Genomic DNA, 22,721 nt, shown 5'->3' with positions numbered 1-22,721 from the left:
ACACAAGCAGCTTCACACCCACGTGTATGTACGTCGTTATGTGAGTGAAAGATCTTTGAATATGACATTAAGCCCCATTTCTCTTCACATGTTTACAAGTATGTGCTGTATCACCATGACTCTGAGTGAATGTGAGTGAGTATAGTTTTACGCCGCTTTTAGCAATTTTCCAGCTATACCTTGGCGGGGAAGATCAGAAATGGATTTCACACATTGTACCCATGTGGGGAATTGAACTCGGGTCTTCAGAGTGATGAGCGAACACATTAACCACTAGGCTACCCCACCGTCCCTCCATGACTGAATATCATATGGTTTCAAATCAGTAAAACCCAAGACATTTTACAATTTTACCTTACTGTTACTGGATTGTTCTGAGATACCATCCCTACAATTTGTCGTAATTATTATGGGGCAGTGTGGTGGCATAGTGGTTAAAGCGTTCGCTCGTCATGCCGAAGTCCCGGGTTTGATTCCCCACAGGGGTACAATATGTGAAGCCCATTTCTGGTGTTCCCGCCACGATATTGTTAGAATACTGCATGCTGAAAGCAGTGTAAAACCTTTCTCACTCACTAACTCATTATAGTTATGATTTTGCGCCAAAGATTATGTTTAATATATTATTCTTGTCTCCACGTTTCACTTACGCCCAGTGAAGTTAAAACCCTCATGATTTTACCATAACCCTTTTTCAAATGAAATTACATTTTTGTAGCCTACTGATTATATCAAAGCTTTCCTGCAGTTGGTATCTCAGGATTACAGCATTAAACATGGAAATAGACTTGATTCAAGCAATCATTCAACTTTTGAGAAGGTGGATATCTTTTATTTTATCTTTCATTCCTGCCATGCCCTGTATTGTTTTATGTTTTATACTGTATCTTATGTAATTTTTTCCCGATGAACTTTGTTTCAAGGTCATGTGAACCTCAATGTTGTGTATTTTCTGCTGATGTGTGATAATGTGTAATAATGCTTCACTGTAATAAACCCACTGGGATTACTTGTTCTTATTATTTACAGTTTCTCTTGAAACTACTGAAGAACTGAGTTTTACACCGCACTCAGCAATATTCCAGCTATATGGCAGCGATCTGTAAATAATCGAGTCTGGACCAGCCAGTCCAGTGAGAAACAGCATGAGCATCGATCTAAGCAATTGGGATACGATGATATGTGTCAACCAAGTCAGCGAACCTGACCACCCGATCCCGTTAGTTGCCGCTTAGCACAAGCATGGGTAACTGTAGATCAATTCTGACCCGGATCTTTACGGGTGGAGACTAGCATGGGTTACTGAAGATCAACTCTGACACGGATCTTCAAGGGTGGAGACAAGCATGGGTTATTGAAGATCAATTCTAACCTGGATCTTCACGGGTGGAGACTAGCATGGGTTACTGAAGATCAATTCTAACCTGGATCTTTACGGGTGGAGACAAGCATGGGTTACTGAAGATCAATTCTAACACGGATCTTCACAGGTAGAGGCTAGCATGGGTGACTGAAGATCAATTCTAACCTGGATCTTCAAGGGTCAAGACAAGCATGGGTTACTGAAGACCAATTCTAACCTGGATCTTCAAAGGTGGAGACAAGCATGGGTTACTGAAGATCAATTCTAAGGCGGATCTTCAAGGGTGGAGACAAGCATGGGTTACTGAAGATCAATTCTAACCTGGATCTTTACGGGTGGAGGCTAGCATGGGTTACTGAAGATCAATTCTAACACGGATCTTCACAGGTGGAAACAAGCATGGGTTACTGAAGATCAATTCTAACCTGGGTGGAGCATGGGTTACAAGATCAATTCTAACCTGGATCTTCACAGGGTTACTGCATGGGTTACTGAAGATCAATTCAATCTTTTCGGTCGGAACTAGCCTGAAGATCAATTCTCACGGATGTTCCAATGATCCTTCTGGGTTGAGACAAGCATGGGTTACTGAACTGCATCTATTGACTGAAGATCAATTCTAACACGGATCTTCAAGGGTGGAGACAAGCAAGGGTTACTGAAAATCAATTTTAACCCATTCTCACTCCAATGATCCTTTGTCATGTGAACTGCATCTATTGATAGAAGCCCCGAGGAATATAAAAACTTCAATGATTTTTATGTTAATAGTATTTTTAGAAGCTTCTGTGGCATACATTCGAAGTTGATGAAAGGGTGGGTGATTGTGTTTGTTATTTAACTCTGCATTCAGCACAATTCCAGCTTAATGATGATGGTTAGTTAATAAGAGTCTGACAGTCTGGTGATTGACGTCATGAGCATCAGGGATGTCTAGTGAACGCACAATCATGGGGGTTCTGGCGTGCGCAGGGGACGTAACCAGGACCGGACGACCTGTGCCCCATATAGTCGAAGAGGGTCATGGTGAATTCGTGAAAACCTTTTTATTGTAACACTAATGTAACACTACTTATTTTGCTGGAGTATTGCTGATTGAAACAAATCTTAATAATTTAAGCCTATTGGTATAAGCTATAACGTGTAACAGCGCTTTTGAAGTTTGAGTTTATGTGGATATTGCAACCATCATGTACATAGAGGATTTATCAAGAATGTTTTAAATGGTGCAATGTCAACCGAGTGTTAATCTCAAGCGAAGGTTCGCTAAATATTTATTAGTAACGGACGAGGTAATTTGCACATGTAATTTGCATACTTAGGGACCGTTCATAATTTATAGCTAGGGGGGTCATCAATTTTCTTCAGCAACTTTTTACATAAAAGTATGTTTAATTATGCTTAGAAATTATAGGAAGGAGGGGTGTCATTGATTTTGTACATGACATGCAGGGGGGTCACTTATTTTGTACATATAATTTAGGGGGGGTCATTCACATTGTACATGCTTCTCCATAAGAATCATCATCACTCCCCCTAGCCATAAATTATGAACGGTCCTTTATGTCGTTTGGGTATGACATACATGTTTTTGTGTCATAGGTTATGAACTGGTAAATGTACTGATAAATGTAATTCAGCGACTATTTAGATCCCCTTCTGACTTATTACTCTGATGTAGCACGCCATGTTTAAGAGGATGAACTTTTGAAAAGGTGACATGTTCGTTATTTGTGGTTTGCGCCTGGTCGGATGTTTCGTTGGCGATAGAATAAAAAGTTATAAAGTTGTTGACAAACAGCGGCATAGTTATTGCCAGCACCAAGATGCCCATGCAGGCACACAGCACACCGACACCCTTAGAAACAGCAGTAGATGGAGTTATGTCCCCATAACCAACCGTTGTCATAGTGATGACTGCCCACCAGCATGCTTCCGGTATGGTTTTCATATGATCAGAATCGACATAGTACACAACTGTACCAAACACGATGGAGGTAATAAGAAGAAGAAGCGCCATAAAACCAACCTCCCTTAAGGAAGATTTGAAAGCGTAGACCAGAACCCGAGCTCCTGTGATATGCTTCGTCAAATGGAACAGCCTCAAAACTCGAAGGACCAACATCCCTTCAAGAATGTCCAGGTAGGAATGTTTGAATTTCTCAGCGACCGACACTTGCTCGACAAGGATCTTACCTAGAGCGGCAATAACTGCGAGGACGTCAATGATGTTCAGTAGAGACCTGAAGAAACGGACTAAACTTGGGCAGCAACAGAGCCTCAACAGAAGCTCCACTGCGAAGAAGGCGGTGCAGATGTAACCAACCAGTTCGACGTTCTCGTTCTTCACATGGACGTCTTTGGGCAGACTGAAGTTCCCGAGAATGTCGTCACTCGTCCTGTTGTGTCTCTCCGTTATTTCGTCCACATCCTCATCGTCAGATTCTTCATCTGCGAGTCTGATCTCGTCGTAGTACTCGTCGAAGTAGTCTTCTCCGAAGTACTGTCTCCAGTGTTCTTTCTTCAGGGTGCTCTTGAACTGAGGCAGGGTTCCCAGGACAATTAGTAGAGTTGATGTGATGATCACAAGGCACGATATAAGGAAGTATACCTGTCGCAAAGAAGAACAAAAACATTTGTATTCTGAATATATGTTAGTAATAATGTATTTATTATCGATCATGTTTCACAGCATCAATATACCCGTATCAGTCAATCCAATTAAGCTATAATGCTCCAATATAATGCTGGATGACGCAATTCTAGTAAGTTGATGGACAAGCTGGGAATTTATTGATGCTATGATTTCTTTGTTTGTTGTTTAACGCCGCACCCGGCAATATTCCAGCTATATGGCGGGGGTCTGTAAATAATCGAGTCTGGACCAGACCATCTTGTGATCAGTATCATGGTCATGGATCTACGCAACTGGGATACGATTACATGTGTCAACCAAGTCAGCGAGCCTGACCACCCAATCCTGTTAGTCGCCTTTTACGACAAGCAGGGATTGCTTCAGACCAATTCTAACCAGGATCTTCACGGGTATATTATATATGTAGTAACCACGAGCAATCATTTACTGACTGTTGGCAACTGATACTAATTTCTGTTGAACCTGTTTGGATTTTACGTTTCACAGATATCAAAAAAGAATATAACTGAATGTACCTGCAACAGTGAAACCTGATTTACTCTAATAATACGTTCTCAAAGAAGCGGTATATTTAATTAGTGAACGAGTTAAATCTAAAGTCACCTCGACAAAGGTTAGCTATGTCTGACTGAGACTGTTTTTGGTTTTTACGCCGCTTTTAGCAATATTCCAGCAACATCACGGCGGGGGACACCAGAAATGGGCTTCGCACATGGTACCCCTGTGGGGATTCGAACCCTCGGTCTTCGGCGTGACGTTTAGCTATGTCAAAATTTGATCAAGCTGTAGTTAAAATATAATCAATAGTAATATATCACAGATTTACTTGAACATTACTTACATACAAGGATCAGAACATAGAACATAAACCGGTGATCCGCAACATTCGAACTATAAAACCCCAGAAAAAAACGGTCGGTAAATATTAGAATCCGGACTAGCGAATACAGTAATCAACGTCATGCGCTTCGAGCAACGTAAATAGGACACGATGACGTTGAACAGCCAAAACAGCGAGCCTGACCGCCCGATCCCAACCGCTTACGACAAGCATTGGTTGCTGAAGATCAATTCTAACCCCAATCTTCATGGGACCATTGTTATAGAACGACCTTGTAAATCTGTAAACATTTCTAACAATAATCGCCATGGACGCGAGCGTTCCGAATTACAAAGCTCCGATAAATATTGTTTGACGTCAGCCATGTACACATCTTCTAACCTTACATACACCGTGACGCTTTCAATAACAGCAGCACCACCACGCTAATGAGCTGCCGCGTGTTGTATGTAAAAGCACTATTGAATGCTCGTTATCTCAGACAAAAGAACACTGATAATACTTATGTGAACATGTAAACGATTTGAAGCGCGTAGTTAACGAATTTTCTCAATATAGGCCAACGAACAATAAATACTTACCAAGACATTGATTATGTTTTTATATTTTTTTTTAAATCTCGAGAGAGGTATATGGTTTAAAAAACAACTACTTTCGTTAGGTATTGTCGTCCGTAATGGTTTTGAGTAAATCCTAGTATGGTTCCAATAGGAATAATGTTCGTCTACACTTCAACCCCAAGTTTGTTGAATGCTTCGGAAGTGCGGACGACTTGAAACAAGAGCCATAATCCATTTTGCTTACTCAAATACTTAAGTTGTACTTCTTGATAACGTAACACGAAATCAGTTGATGTTTGAAGTATACTTGAGGAGTTTCAACATGCAAGATCGTTACAATGTAATGGCGTGGAACGGGAATGTCCTGGACGTATTCCACGAGTATTGGAGGACAAACATCGAGGAATCGAAATTTAGGTAAAACAGCTAAAACATTTACTAGGCTACAACAACAAGTAATTTGTTTTCATAGTGCTTCCATCAATGATATGATGGTCGGGTAGCCGAGTGGTTAAAGCGTTCGCTCGTCACGCCGAAGACCCCACATGGGTACAATATGTGAAGCTCATTTCAGGTGTCCCCGCCGTGATAGTGTTGGAATATTGCTCAAAGATGGTAACACCTTACTCAGTCCATCAGTAATATTTCATCGTAAAAAATTCAATTCCACTATGTGGCAAAGAATGGCCAACCTTTGCAATCTTTGATGAAAACGGTCGATCCATCATCTTCCATAACCAATTCCTGACCTTCGCGAAGGTTGATGTGGACTCCCCCTGCGGCTCGATGAACGCTAGTGTTGCCCCCTTTTGGAACTCGTTTACCTCATGTTGCTGTCTCTGAAAGCCGTTAAGCGCACGTCTACAACACGGCTCTACGTCATCGACGCTGAATCCCCAGAAATCCAGTTCCTCCTGTGAGAACAACGCAGACTTCACCAACATCTCAGTAAACTGATCTTATGTTATTGTTTGAGGTTTGATTTACTAGTCGTGTAATGTACGTGTAGATTGGTGAAACATTTACTTTAATGAACATTAATTCTGTGAGACAGTTGAACGACGTTGTAACCAATAGCAAAGTAATCGACAAGTGCAGGTGTCCGGTGAGATGGGAAATCCTGAACGATAGTTATGAACACTGATATACAGCCCCGAGACATAGAAGCCGTTACATGTAGGTGCCCTGTCGAATGGTATCCCGGACGGTGCTAAATTTCAGACAATCCCTAGACACATGCAGGTACCTGGTCTGATGGTACTCAAGGACTGATATGAATACGTACGTTCACACTCTTCACTTACCTGTACATCCCCGAGACACATGCAGGTGCCTGGTCAGATGGTGCTCAAGGACTGATATGAATACACGTGTTCACTCTCTTCACTTCCCTGTACAGTCCCTAGACACATGCAGGTGCCTGGTCTGATGGTGCTCAAGAACTGATATGAATACACGTGTTCACTCGCTTCACTTACCTGTACAGTGCCGACACACATGCAGGTGTCTGGTCTGATGGTACACAAGGACTGATATGAATACACACGTTCACACTCTTCACTTACCCGTACAGTCCCTAGACTTATGCAGGTGCCTGGTCTGATGGTACTCACGGACTGATATGAATATATACGTTCACACTCTTCACTTACCTGTACAGTCCCTATACACATGCAGGTACCTGGTCTGATGGTACACAAAGACTGATATGAATACACACGTTCACACTCTTCACTTACCTGTACAGTCCCTAGACAAATGCAGGTGTCTGGTCTGATGGTACTCACGGACTGATATGTATACACGTGTTCACACTTTTCACTTACCTGTACAGTCCCTAGACACATACAGGTGCATGGTTAGATGGTACTCAAGGACTGATATGAATCAGACGTTCACACTCTTCACTTACCTGTACAGTCCCTAGACACATGCAGGTACCTGGTCTGATGGTACTCAAGGACTGATATGAATACAGACGTTCACACTCTTCACTTACCTGTACAGTCCCGACACACATGCAGGTGCCTGGTCTGATGGTACTGAAGGACTGATATGAATACATACGTTCACACTCTTGACTTACCTGTACAGTCCCTACACACATGCAGGTGCCTGGTCTGATGGTGCTCAAGGACTGATATGGATACACGTGTTCACTCTCCTCACTTCCCTGTACAGTCCCTAGACACATGCAGGTGTCTGGTCTGATGGTACTCAAGGACCGATATGAATACATACGTTCACACTCTTCACTTACTTGTACAGCCCAGAGACACATAGAAGCTGGTACTGTAGGTGACCGGTTTGATGGCACCAGATACAGATTTGAACACACACGTATACACGCCTTCACTCAGACGTACATAACCCTTCCACCTACCTGTACAGCTCCGAGACACATAGAAGCTGGTAGATGCAGGTGCCCTGTCTGATGGTATCCAAGGACGGACTTAAACACAGCTGTGGGTCTCTGGAAGAAAACCTCCTTCTCTGTAGATGACGTCAGTCGCCCTAGAGTAGAATCAGGGTACCTGGACAAGACATCTCGTCCGATCTCGAACCTACGTCCGCTCACGTTGATGGTGGTGATGCAGTCGTCCATATCTCACTTGGTGCTACGCCATCCAATACCTGAAAAATGTAACCTCTTTATTCCATAAACCCTGCCTGGCACCGTATTTGGAGGTCTTAGTAAAAAAATGAATAAATATTGCAGTTTGCATTGTCGTACCTAGCAGCAGTACTAGAACTCTTTGAGTGGCATTTTAGAAGTTAGGGCGTGCAATATTGATCAAACTTTGTGATAACGTCTTTTAAATAGTTTATGAGTGCGACGTTTCGATACAGATTCTTCTACCGTTGTTAAGGAAGAATCTGTATCGAAATGTCGCATTAAGGAAATAAAAAAAGTTGTTATCCACAAAGCTGTTTTGCTTGTAGACTGTGATTGGCATTTTTAAGCTAAATGTCGCAACTCAGGATCACTACTGTAAATAGAAACAATGCCACTGGACGTCTGGACTGACTGGCTGACTGAGTTTGGTTTTACGCCGCTTTTAGCAATATTCCAGCAACATCACGGCGGGGGACACCAGAAATGGGCTTCACACATTGTACCCATGTGGGGATTCGAACCCGGGTCTTCGGCGTGACGAGCCAACGCTTTAACCATTAGGCCACCCCACCGCCCCCTGGACGTCTTGAGGCCGTTGCACGTCACCTCAATGTTCACCAGAGTAGCATCAGTCGTTTATGGGACCAATATCAACAAACCAATTCTAAGCAAGATCGACATCGAAGTGTTAGACCTCGCCTAACTGGGAACTGACGCCTCTACTTACTATACGTTTTATAAGCTATATATGTTAACAGACATTTGATCTTATATACAAAAATTTGGCTCCAAATTTGTGCTATCTCACTATAAAGTTAGCAGATTAAATTCGTGAAAATACACATATGCGTTTCTTTTTTGGGAGAGTATATATATAAATGGCACGTTCTTAACGAAAACAGAAACTAGCTTAACCTGTACCACAGCTTTCTGATAGAAAAAAAAACTAACAAAAGTAAAATGAACTTACTCATCGGTCATAGGAAACACAGATCTGTACATGCCGACTCTGTCTTCACCTTCAAAGGAGCATCATGGGAACACCCGTTTCCACTGAGATCATGTTCATCTCTAAGACTGTCCCGCACTGTACGGCAATGTTAACGATACATTAACCGTGATCCCACAGATGTTGATATGACCTGTGCTCCAAGATGTGTTCCCTTAGCAGCTTCTGTCTCACAAATAAATGGTACACCTGAGATTAAGCTACTGAATTGATGGAGAGATCAATACAATGACAAACGTCTGTCGTTATTTCCACGACTGCATCCACATTACTGCCATAGAGGTGCAGCGATGAATGGGTACACTAGTGTCATCGCATACATTTTATATTATTTATTTCCCAGAAGAGTCGTGATATTACACATCACAGGAAATGTGTGTTTTCGTCATTTTGTTGATGAAATTTTGTTTTGTAGGGTTTGTTGTTCAAGCAGGCATGTTGTGCTTCTCGGGGGAATTTTATTAATTTATTGTAGGGCTGTAATGAGAGATGAATTGAATGTTATGAGAATTAGCTATAAGTGAGGGGTATGTTTCAACCAGGAACCATCAGTGAGTGAATTGTGTTTGACTCTGCTGTTTGTAAAACCGGTTGAGTTTAGTTTTACGCCGCTTTTAGCAATATTCCAGCAATATCACGGCGGGGGACACCAGAAATGGGCTTCACATATTGTGCCCATGTGGGGAATCGAACCCGGGTCTTCGGCGTGACGAGCGAACGCTTTAACGACAAGGCTACTCCAAAGCCCCTAGCAAAACACGACTGCCTGTTTTATTGCTGTATATCGCCGCTCACAGCAATAGGTATATCTAGGCGATCTATAAATAATTTAGTCTGGACTAGACCAGCAAGTGATTGACATCATGAGCATCGATATTCGCATACGGTGACATACGATGCATCAATCGTGTTGGTGGTTTATAACTGACCCACAATGCAGCGTAAAAACAGCTGACGAACACGATGTTGGTTTCGCGTTGCTTCCAGGGTAGCTAGTCGGTACCGGGCAAACAAGTGATTGATATCGTGAGCATCGACCTGCGCATACTTGCTGGTTCATAGACTTTGTTTCACTTTGCATCATAGGAACAAATAAATGGTGAGTGAATGTTGATTTACGCCGCACCCAGCAATATTCCGCTTACAGCACAAGGTACATATGCGAAAAGTCCACAAAACACATTGGTGACATAATCTACACATTGACACTAGGCGTAAATTAGCTTAGACAAAGCTGCCATATTATTATGCTGCTGTACGATATAAAGCAACAGCAACAACAAGAACTACTCAACTACTACTACAACTTCTTCTTCTTCTTCTTCTTCTACTACTACTACTACCACTACTACTGCTACTACTACTTGCTTTAGTAAGTAAGAATAGCCTTACACACACACACACACACACACACACACACACACACACACACACACACACACACACACACACACACACACACACACACACACACACACACACACACACACACACACACACACACACACACACACACACACACACACATACATACATACATACATACATACAAATACTTCTATAGCGCCAGAATCCGATGTAATCGCCCAAAGGCGCTCTGAGTCCAAAGGTAAGCTTTGGTAAAAAGATGAGTCTTTAACTGGCTTTTGAAAGATGCAAGTTCAGTCAGTGATCGAAGTTCTTGTGGTAGATTTTTCCAGAATTTTGCACCATTTGAAGAGAATGCTCGGTCACCAAAAGACTTTGTTCTTGTACATTGAATTTGCAGAAGAGATTGGTCACTGGAGCGAAGAGATCGGGTTGGCACATAGGGTTTTAGAAGTTGTGAAAGATACCCTGGATTCCAGTACATGGATGCATTTAAAAACAAGAAGCAATACTTTGTATTGGATTATGAATTGGATTGGGAGCCAATGGAGATTTTTCATGACAGGGGTAATGTGGCCAATTTTCTTTGTTCTGCTGATCAATCTTGCCGCTGAATTCTGGACTCTCTGTAGCTTGTGTAGCACAGTCATGATTTGTAATACCACTGAGCAACGAGTTGCAGTAATCAATGCGTGATGTTACATACGCCTGCACCAGAGCACTCGTTGTTTTCTCGTCAAGGTACCTGCGGATCAGGCCGATATTCCGAATGTGGAAATAAGCGTTGCGACAAACACTGTTGACATGTGGTTCCATGCAGAGAGATGAGTCAAATACTACACCAAGATTCCGGACTTGAGAACTTGGTGTGATTTCACAGTGCCCAATGGAGAAAGTGGGAAGATCAAGTTTTGCCCGGAGCCGCTGGGGTCTGAAAACGATGAGCTCGGTTTTGTCGTCATTTAATTTCAACCAGTGCGTTGACATCCAAATTTTGATACAGTCAACACATTCCTTGACTGCTGTGAATGTGAAAAATGTTGAGGCAGAATCGAGTGGCTTGAAGAACACGTAAACCTGTGTGTCAGCGTGTCAGCCTTATCACAGTTTCGTTCCGTATATTACTACCACTACTACTACTACTACTACTACTACTACTACTACTACTACTACTACTACTACTACCACCTCTACTACTACTACCACCACCACCACCACCACTACTACTACTACTACCACCACTACTACTACTACTACTGCTACTACTACTACTACTACTACACCACCACCACTACTACTACTACTGCTGCTGCTGCTGCTACGCTGCTACTACTACTACTACTACTGCTGCTACTACTACTGCTACTACTACTACTACTGCTACTACTGCTACTACCACTACTACTACTACTACTACTACTACTACTACTACTGCTACTACTACTACTACCACTACTACTACTTCTACTACTACTACTGCTACTACTACTACTACTACTACTGCTACTATCACTACTACTACTACTACTACTACTACTACTACTACTACTACTACTACTACTACTACTACTACTACCACCACCACCACTACTACTACTACTACTACCACCACCACTACTACTACTATTACTACTACTACACCACTACAACTTCTACCGCTACTACTACTACTACTATGCCAACGACTACAATTACTACCCCAACAGCAACAACTGCTACAACTTGGCGGATTCAGGTGCAAGGGAATGTACCCGTGCAGCACGCTGTCCGACCAATATAATGGACCACGTGATATCATGAGCTCGTAACTTACTATTAGACGGTGATCATATCGGACGTGTCAGTTTTATCATAGCATGTCAGCTTAATGAGGAAAGAAAGCCCGGAGTGATACAGGCCTCAGACGCTTAACACCAGGGTAAATCCAACAAGCACGGGTATGGTGCTAAGTGAGTGAGTGAGTGAGTGAGGAGTGAGTGAGAGTGGGTGGGTGGATGGGTGGGTGGGTGGGTGGGTGGAGTGAGTGAGTGAGTGAGTGAGTGGGTGGGTGGGTGGGTGGGTGGAGTGAGTGAGTGAATGAGTGAGGTGGAGTGAGGTGAGTGGGTGGGTGGGTGAGTGAGGAGTGAGTGGGTGGGTGGGTGGGTGAGCGAGTGAGTGAGTGAGTTTTTACGCCGCTTTTAGCTTCAATTTTATTCCATCAATATCCATGTGGGAATCGAAACTAGGTCTTCAGCGTGAACCTAGAAACATAGCTGGGGCGAACTGGGATTCGAACTGAATATAGATTTTCTGACGCGCTAACCCTGAACAGCGAATTTAGGCAAATGTCCCGACTATACCTGCCAGTGTTCCTAACTCACCCCAAACCCCACCCACTCCAACCCGGGTGCGTAGGAAGACCGGGTATACATAAATGATCATGTTAACCAAAACCTTACACATATATTCAACCAACACGTATAAGTTTTAAATTAACACTATGATTTACAGCATTTTAATTTACACTCGTCTAGAGACGCAAAACAAACAACCAAACGCCAAGATGAAGGAGCCTGGCTGTTTGTGCTGAGAAGATTGATTAAAGAATCATGAGCCAACTGCATGTCACACACAAACCATTGTTTGGGAATATAGATCGTCATAAAAGGTTGGTAGGCCGCTGTGGGAGTGTCTCCAAGATGTCATAGGTATGTACTCGTTGCCACTTGCATGTTGTTGTTGTGTTTAATACCACGCGGCTTCTTGTACATACATACATACATACATACTAACATTTGTATAGCGCCGAAATCCAGCTCAGCTCGGCTGCTCAAAGGCTCTTTGTTTTTCCCTCGTTCACTGGATGTCAATCTCAAAGGCACATCGTATTGTCAATCTCAACTCCCTGGGGAGCATACAACTGTGTTGTATACTGAGAAACACCTCAATATACTGCACGTCAGTCACAAGGCTGTATGCAAAATACTTAACATTCACTTATTGACCCGTCTGCACTGAAATCAACACATTCCTTGACTGCTGTGAATGTGAAAAATGTTGAGGCAGAATCGAGTGGCTTGAAGAACACGTAAACCTGTGTGTCAGCGTGTCAGCCTTATCACAGTTTCGTTCCGTATATTACTACCACTACTACTACTACTACTACTACTACTACTACTACTACTACTACTACTACTACTACTACTACTACTACCACCACCACCACCACTACTACTACTACTACCACCACTACTACTACTACTCCTGCTACTACTACTACTACTACCACCACCACCACCACCACTACTACTGCTGCTGCTGCTGCTGCTGCTGCTACTACTACTACTACTACTACTGCTACTACTACTACTGCACTGCTGCTGCTGCTACTACTACCACTACTACTACTACTACCACTGCTACTACTACTACTACCACTACTACTACTTCTACTACTACTACTGCTACTACTACTACTACTACTACTGCTACTATCACTACTACTACTTCTACTACTACTACTACCACTACTACTACTACTACTACCACCACCACCACTACTACTACAACTACTACTACCACCACCACTACTACTACTACTACTACCACCACTACAACTTCTACCGCTACTACTACTACTACTATGCCAACGACTACAATTACTACCCCAACAGCAACAACTGCTACAACTTGGCGGATTCAGGTGCAAGGGAATGTACCCGTGCAGCACGCTGTCCGACCAATATAATGGACCACGTGATATCATGAGCTCGTAACTTACTATTAGACGGTGATCATATCGGACGTGTCAGTTTTATCATAGCATGTCAGCTTAATGAGGAAAGAAAGCCCGGAGTGATACAGGCCTCAGACGCTTAACACCAGGGTAAATCCAACAAGCACAGGGTATGGTGCTAAGTGAGGAGTGGTGAGTGAGTGAGTGAGTGAGTGTGAGTGGGTGGATGGATGGGTGGGTGGGTGAGTGAGTGAGTGAGTGAGTGGGTGGGTGGGTGAGTGGGTGGGTGAGTGGTGAGTGAGAGTGAGTGGGTGGGTGGGTGGGTGGGTGAGGAGTGAGTGGGTGGGTGGGTGGGTGGGTGGGTGGGTGAGTGAGTGAGTGAGTGAGTGAGTTTTACGCCGCTTTTAGCTTCAATTTTATTCCATCAATATCCATGTGGGAATCGAAACTAGGTCTTCAGCGTGAACCTAGAAACATAGCTGGGGCGAACTGGGATTCGAACTGAATATAGATTTTCTGACGCGCTAACCCTGAACAGCGAATTTAGGCAAATGTCCCGACTATACCTGCCAGTGTTCCTAACTCACCCCAAACCCCACCCACTCCAACCCGGGTGCGTAGGAAGACCGGGTATACATAAATGATCATGTTAACCAAAACCTTACACATATATTCAACCAACACGTATAAGTTTTAAATTAACACTATGATTTACAGCATTTTAATTTACACTCGTCTAGAGACGCAAAACAAACAACCAAACGCCAAGATGAAGGAGCCTGGCTGTTTGTGCTGAGAAGATTGATTAAAGAATCATGAGCCAACTGCATGTCACACACAAACCATTGTTTGGGAATATAGATCGTCATAAAAAGGTTGGTAGGCCGCTGTGGGAGTGTGTCTCAAGATGTCATAGGTATGTACTCGTTGCCACTTGCATGTTGTTGTTGTGTTTAATACCACGCGGCTTCTTGTACATACATACATACATACATACTAACATTTGTATAGCGCCGAAATCCAGCTCAGCTCGGCTGCTCAAAGGCTCTTTGTTTTTCCCTCGTTCACTGGATGTCAATCTCAAAGGCACATCGTATTGTCAATCTCAACTCCCTGGGGAGCATACAACTGTGTTGTATACTGAGAAACACCTCAATATACTGCACGTCAGTCACAAGGCTGTATGCAAAATACTTAACATTCACTTATTGACCCGTCTGCACTGAAATTCGAAGAATTGCGATGATTGCAGTACTGTATTGCAATGATCTTGTACAGTACCGGACAAAAGCAAGAATGAATTTGAAAAATTGGACGACTAAAAAAGGAAAACACCGAAACGCTGCAAACGTTAGGTCCAAAACATAAGTTACAACCGTATCATACACATTACCATCAAATAACCATTTTATGTTTGTTTCATGTATAGCCACCATCAAAAATTGGTGCATGCTATATTTTGCCCTTCAGTATTTGCTACTGAAATTAAGTAAATTGATATTTTATTTATTTGTCATGACGTGACAGCTTAATTAATCAGAAGAAAAATCGTTCTTGAATATACAACAACTAGTACCTACAAACGCATGTAATCTTGAGCGTGTTTTGGTGCACCATTGAACTCGATGTCGACGATGTTGTTGTCGAAGCACAGGGCCAAAATAAGGTCTTCTGGCACGTAAACCAGCCTCTCTCAACCTGTTCCTGACGGTCTGTGCAAAAATCCTCCTCAATCCGGGTATTTGTCAAGCGGTACTGGTCGCCGTAGCTGTTCGATGACGCAGGTGATGTACCCGGATGTAGCGATCCTGAGCGTGTTTATGTACACCAACTGGGCTTATATTTTCATAGCTCCCTTAGCGCTAAGATAGTCGTAAGTTAATGTTAATGTATGGCACTTACGACTATCTTAGCGCTAAGACAGCTTCGAAAATATAGGCCCTGGTTATCAAGGAGTAATAGTTGTGTGTTGTCTTTCTCGAAAGGTCACGGGTCAATACACAGACTAAAATTGTTACCATTATCTGAAATATTGAATATTGATTCATGCTTCCTAGCTACCTAAATATCACATATTACCCGCTTAATCTATGCAATTTTACACTAACACTGTTGGTTACCTCTGAATGCAATGGGCGATTGGTGTTGAATTAAAACTGTTTTTTTTTTCCAAAAACAGGTTTGTTTTGAATTACGGAAATAATCTGCAACGTTAATGGGAATGATTGAATTTCAAATCACAAAAAATGGTTACTGTTACACGTTTTCTGCGAAATTAAACAAAACCATTTAGCTTCAAGGTAGATGAAGGTATATAGGTAACCGTGTCTTATGAAACGTTTGATAAATTATCCTTGATCTATTTCCGCTAGATTATGCTCAAACAGAATCTAATTGTCAATGAAGGCTAGACAGAGGAAATAAACATCAGCGAGATTCATACATTGACCATCCCGTTATAATCCCTGCAAGAACTGGTCTTCAACAACCCATCCTTGTCGCAAGAGGGATTGGTTGGGCAGACTTTTTGAGTTGGTTATTGCATGCCATCGTCTTCCAGTTGCACAGCTCTATGATCTTGTCCATCACCGAATAGTCGGGTCATAGTTTGAATGTTTCTGAGTGCGACGTTAAGTAACAAACAAACAAACAAACAAACAAACAAACAAACAAACAAAGTACCTTTCCAAACAATAAGTAAGAAGAAGGCGTTAGATTGCTTTCAAATTCCAGGACGCCGTGCAGGGCTTCACAAATGGGCCTGGAAAGTGAAAAACTTAACTAAACTTCATCAATGCCACTGAAGACAGTAAATACTCGTGTTCTGTGTAAATTTGGTTTAACGTCTCTCTGAGCAGGAATTGGACCGTATCAGTGTCAGTTTCTTGAAGGTGAGTGAATATGATTTTACGCCACTTTTAGCAATATTCAAGCAATATCACACACTGCACATGGGCTTCACACATTGCACCCATGTGGGGAATCGAACCCGAGTGTTCGGCGTGGCGAGCGAACGCTTTAACCACCGTCAGCAGGTGATGTAGCCTCAGACATCTACTGCAAAGGATGAAAACCTCGAACACGGCAAAGACAGCAGCAATCGAGCGAACCGGGATTCGAAACCGTGATTATTGGTTCTTTGAACATGTAAGGAACACAACTCTGTACAGCGAATTGCGGACCATTTGCCCACTGGGTCACAAGAATCGCCTTTCTGACTACACAAAACGTCAGCCGTGTGTCTAATTATGCAGATGACATCCAATATTATACCCGAGGTACTTAGGGGCCCATATACGCATACGTGATATTGAGAATATTGGACTAATGAAGTTGCGGTAAAAACACTACAAATATACCATTTTATACAGAGGGAGTTGTTCCAGCATGGCAACGCTACTTAACATACAGCACCGCTACCTTGCCAATTCTTATGTCAATGTCTTGCCATGGCCTTCACGATCACCAGATCCAAACCCGATAGAACACCTTTGGGATGAACTCGATCGTCGTGTACGACAACGTCAAAATACGCCTCAGACACTTCCACAACTGGCCATCGCATTGGGGAAGAATTCCACAAGAACGACATCGTCGACTTATCCGCTCTGTGCCGAGACGGTGCCGAGCAGTAATTGCTGCCAGTAGTGGCCATACAAAGTACTGACTTTGACGTCATCTTGTGGACTTAAGTAAACAGAAACACAAACAAAAAGGCTGCTGTTGTGTTGGCGAAGTCTGTGGATCTTCACCTTTTACCATTGAAATTACATGAAATAATTGCTCTTAAAATAGTGCAATAAATTATTCTAAAAATGGCTTTTTCCTTTCCTTTTTATGAAGAGTGTATGCTGAACACTTAACTTGCCTTTGCATACGTTTGTGTCAGATGCACGCTGACCTTTTCGCAATCACCGTGTATTATCACTGTTCACATATGCTTAAGATATAATCGCCTGAAGTCTGATATTAACAAAGATGTCACATGAAGATATTATTGGTTTTCTTGCTTAAAAATATATTTAAGCAGCAAGTTCTTGATATGTTTGGTTTTACTTTCCGGGAGTATATGCCGTATCCGGAAAACATCACATCATCACGTTTAAAATGGGGATACATTAACGTTCTTGTTGCATTTTAATGGATTACTTGCTAATTGTTTATTTAAACTGCTACTAACTCACATCAGTCACCATATGCCACAGTCTATACCATATGTTTTAGCTGCCGTCATTAGTGGAGGATGTTGATAATCCGATACGTGTATCGGCTAAGGACAAAACACATATTGAAAGTAATTAAGTATTAAAGCATGATATTGATATTACAAACATCGCCTTGCTCTAATCCGGTTTTCATCAACGGGTGTTCAATGATTTGCGAAGCCAGTTTTTTTAAATAATTAAAAGAGTGAGTGAGTTTAGTTTTACACCGCACACAACAATATTCCAGCTATATGGCGGCGATCTGTAAATAATCGGATCTGGACGAGACAATCCAGGGATCAACAGCAAGAACATCAATCTACGCAATTTGGATACGATGACATGTGTCAAACAAGTCAGCGAGCCTGACCACCTGATCCGTTTGCCGCCTCTTACGACAAACATGGGTTACTGAAGATCAATTCTAACCCGGATCTTCACGGGTTAATTAAAAGAGAGCTAAATTGTAGTTTGTTCTTGAGCTTGAGATGAAGTGCACGGGTCTAGATTTGCTGTTCTATAAACAATCCAGTAAAAGGCATTCATAGTAGCTTTTTGTGTAATTAATGCAAAACATACGATGGCTGATCGATATAATACATGTCTGTACACAGACCATATGAGGCTCAAATAATAGCCAACCAACATTTCCATGGCAATTCGAAATCTTTACTGTAAGTTGAGTCTGTTGCATGAAGTGGCCTGTAATTTTACATTTTGCTGCAAATCACTCATTTATGGTTGCGAACGGAAAGTGACCAATCTGAGCTGCAAACAGAAAGCCTTCTTTTTCACTATTCAGACCAGCCGAGTTCATGCTTGCAAGCGAAGGTTTGCGTTTCTTCTCAATACACTGTATATGAATCTTTCTTGAAAAGTTGAGCCTGTGCTGATTTGATATGGCGACCTTGCTGGGATGGCACCCATTTCTGTACCGTCTAGAAGTACTGAACCATCCTCAAGGCCTTGTAACACAACCTAGGATCAAGGTACATATTGTTACTACCGGGGTCTTAGAACCATATAAAAGGAAAGGGATGTAACGAGTTCAACACACTAAGTTCGTTCCAGGAAGAATTGAAGAATTCTCTCTCTAAATGCCCGTATAAAACTATACACGCATATCAAGCCAATACATTCAGCTGCGAACTGACACATAGATCATACAAATCGAAAACGCTCTTTGCGAGCTAAGGTCTTCGAAATCTAAACAAATCGTGATTTTTCGATTCCGAGTCAAACTCCCTGCTCAAAACTTGTACATCTAACCCGCACGCACCAAAACATCCTGAATCAAAGGCACGTGTCAGCGCGTTATTCGCCATTCTTTCCGAGACACTTAAATGTTACTGCCAAAATCAGTTTTCCTACATTTATTCATCGCAATCGAGAATGTGTCGTGCCCGTTCGCCGTGGACGCCATTGGCCTCGACCTACTCCGCACTGAATAGAGACAGTTATCTGATTGGCTCTTTTTATGTTTATATTAGAGATTGAGCGTTATCTGAAACATCGGGATTTTTTTGAAAAATAAATACGCCAGGAAGATGAATGAGGTACAACTCGACTGACAGACATTGTTAACTATTATCCTGCAGCCTAGCGCCTGTCACGTTAACCTCTTGGTTTCTAGTACGTTTCTATTACGTGTCATACATGTAAATCAGTTCATGTTTCGGGTATATCAGCGACTTGCCCATGTTCTTGGTTTTACCAAAATGGTAAACGTTTAAGACTTGCATCAGTTGGGCTTTTCTCAATCAGTTTCTCCATCACCAAGCTGCCACGCCGTGATATAACTTAAACGCTGTTTAAGACGCATTACAATAAATGTACACAGATCTGTCTGTTTTGTGGCTATCCTTTTTCACGTTTCTCCGACAACCTACCTCTGTGAAAACATAACGTAAACATGCCGATAATTGCAGGTTATCACAACCAAACTCCCCGCTAGCTCAAAACAAACCTCCACCACATGCGATAGCACATGTCCCAACTCTCGCAAGAAATCGTGATTCACGAAAACTTGACTCGGGGCCAGCGGAAAACGGATTATGCTGTTTTCACTTACGTCAACCACTAACCAGAGGGTTTATCTTGATCGTGATTTAACGCTGTTTGTGAAGGCAAGGATACGTTTTTATTTGTGTTCTTTACCAGGTACGACATAGATTGTTTATGTTGAACAGTACGTTGCGTAAAAGTGCGTGGCTCTCTAACTCACGTCTGGAGAAATTGCATTGTACTTTGTTTTGTTTTTCTTTCATTTCACAATCCCACTGTTAGAAAAACAATAACACTTAAAATGATGAACACTCTTTTGACTCTTTTGTTGAAAAAGGTAATTTTATGTGTTTGTGTTCTTAACTCACTTCATATTTATACAGATTATGTTTGTGTCTGTCAGGAACTCAACACATAATATATTTATATCTCATGTCACGTCGAGTCTGACATCACGCGAATTTTAAAAGCACGTTGTGATTTGTGTAGAATTCCTGCTGAAAATGTGTGCGGAAGTATGCATAGTATGTGTGCATGAATATATATAAATATGTAAATCAGGTGATGCATCACACTCTGTGTGATACATGGAAATTATTGAACGATTGGGACTGACAATATTCCAGAAATGATCCAGCAATAATCCAGCAACAATAATAGTCCAGCAATATTTCAGCAATATTCCAGCAATCTGTTAGCAACATTCCAGAAGAGGTTCCAACAAGAACACTGTGTCCGTGTTGAGACATAAGCCAGGGCCTAGATTTTCGAAGCTCTCTTAGCACTAAGACAGTCGTAAGTGCCATACATTAACATTAACTTACGACTATCGAAAATCTAGGCCCTGAGCGTTAACTAGTGAGTGAGTGAGTGAGTATGGTTTTACGCCGTTTTTAGCAATATTCCAGCAATATCACGGCGGGGACACCAGAAATGGGCTTCACACAATGTGCCCATGTGGGGATTCGAACCCGGGTCTTCGGAGTGACGAGCCAACGCTTTAACCACTAAGCTACCCCGCCGCCCGAGCGTTAACTAAGGTATACTAGTGAAAGAAAGCCTTTTTGGTGAACAACAGTTCTTTATTCAGGTGATGCTACAGATTCTGTGTGTCGTTGTCACCTGACTTGACTTAATATTTGGTGTTTATAAAGGTCGCCTACGCCGTTGAGCATTTGGCAGACGTAGTGAATCAGCTAGAAAACAGAGTTATGTATATACAGTATATAACTAACAAAAACAACAAGAACATAATTGAGAACTATTTACTCTCCCAAAACAGAAACGCTTAGGAAATATTTATACATGAAATTTCAAATATTTTTCAAAACTAGTGTTTGATTGTTACACAAACCATTATAATGCTGGTTTGTGTACATGGAACGAAGGCACAGCGCAAAAACGCTTCTTCGGAAACTTTAATGCGCGTTTACGTTTGAAAGTGTCAACTTGCATGAAATGCATGGAGAAAAAGTAGCCCGCAATATGCATGTGCAGTTCTGAGGAATCGTGAGCGAGGTCATTGCCTATATAAGGCCGTTTTGCTTTAAGAGGTTCATTGACATTTTTTTAGCTAAATGAAGGAATATCGTTATGCCGCGACTCACTTGTGTAAATGTGAATATTGTCATTGGACGTCTTGAGACTGGGGAGTCTCAATCTGCCGTTGCACGTCACCTCCATGTTCACCAGAGTACCATCAGTCGTTTATTGGACCAATATTAACAAACCAGTTCTACGCAACATCGTACCACTGCAACGTAGTATAGGTAGATTCGGGTACTTCAATAGCGTAATCAAACTGTCACAACAGCTGCAAGTGCAAGTGCAGTGCCTGGATTAAGGAGAGTGTCGGCGACGACATTCGTAATCGTTTACGAGAAGCTGGACTTCTGGCCAGTAGGACTTTTCTGTTCTTATGCTGTGACGACTACATCGACGTCGACGGGTCCAGTGGTGCAATAACGTTCGATTCTGGAATCTACAAAACCTATCGTTCACTGACGAAACACGATTTATGCTCGATGTCAAAATGAACGTTTTGTCCGGAATCGTGTCGCCCATATGATGGTGGGAGTGTCACGATGTGGGGGAAAATATCCTGCACGCAGCAATCGAACTTTGCGCGGCTTCGAGGCAATTGAACTAAGTCCGTTTTACTTGAATGAAACGTGGTAACTAGTTTGCTGCAGACATTCTTTGGTATTCTTTTAAATTGAAACAACAAAACAGCTTATGCATTTGTTGCGAAATTTCAAGCGAAAATGCAAAATTGCGCAGCGTAAATTGAAATCTCTAAAGCATATTTTTAATGGGTTTAAACAATGTCCAACATTCATATGTATATATTCTGTTAAAAATGTGTAGGATATTCAAGAAAATT

The 22,721-nt window shown here is 42.1% G+C and overlaps 1 protein-coding gene across 1 annotated transcript; it reads right to left on the bottom strand.

The window, feature by feature from the left end:
* Positions 1–2,862: 2,862 nt before the first annotated feature.
* Positions 2,863–9,156, bottom strand: LOC124271333 (potassium voltage-gated channel subfamily D member 1-like). Its single transcript, XM_046706426.1, has 4 exons — positions 9,008–9,156; positions 7,804–8,054; positions 6,113–6,334; positions 2,863–3,974 (listed from the first exon to the last, which is right to left on the bottom strand). The coding sequence occupies exons 2-4, from the start codon at positions 8,023–8,025 to the stop codon at positions 3,000–3,002; spliced, it is 1,419 nt and encodes a 472-aa protein (XP_046562382.1). The 5' UTR covers positions 8,026–8,054; positions 9,008–9,156; the 3' UTR covers positions 2,863–2,999.
* Positions 9,157–22,721: the final 13,565 nt, after the last annotated feature.

The sequence above is a fragment of the Haliotis rubra genome, unplaced genomic scaffold (assembly GCF_003918875.1).
Source record: "Haliotis rubra isolate DU_JTF1 unplaced genomic scaffold, ASM391887v1 Scf16, whole genome shotgun sequence".
NCBI lineage: Eukaryota > Metazoa > Mollusca > Gastropoda > Lepetellida > Haliotidae > Haliotis > Haliotis rubra.
This window is presented reverse-complemented; position numbering and strand designations above follow the sequence as displayed.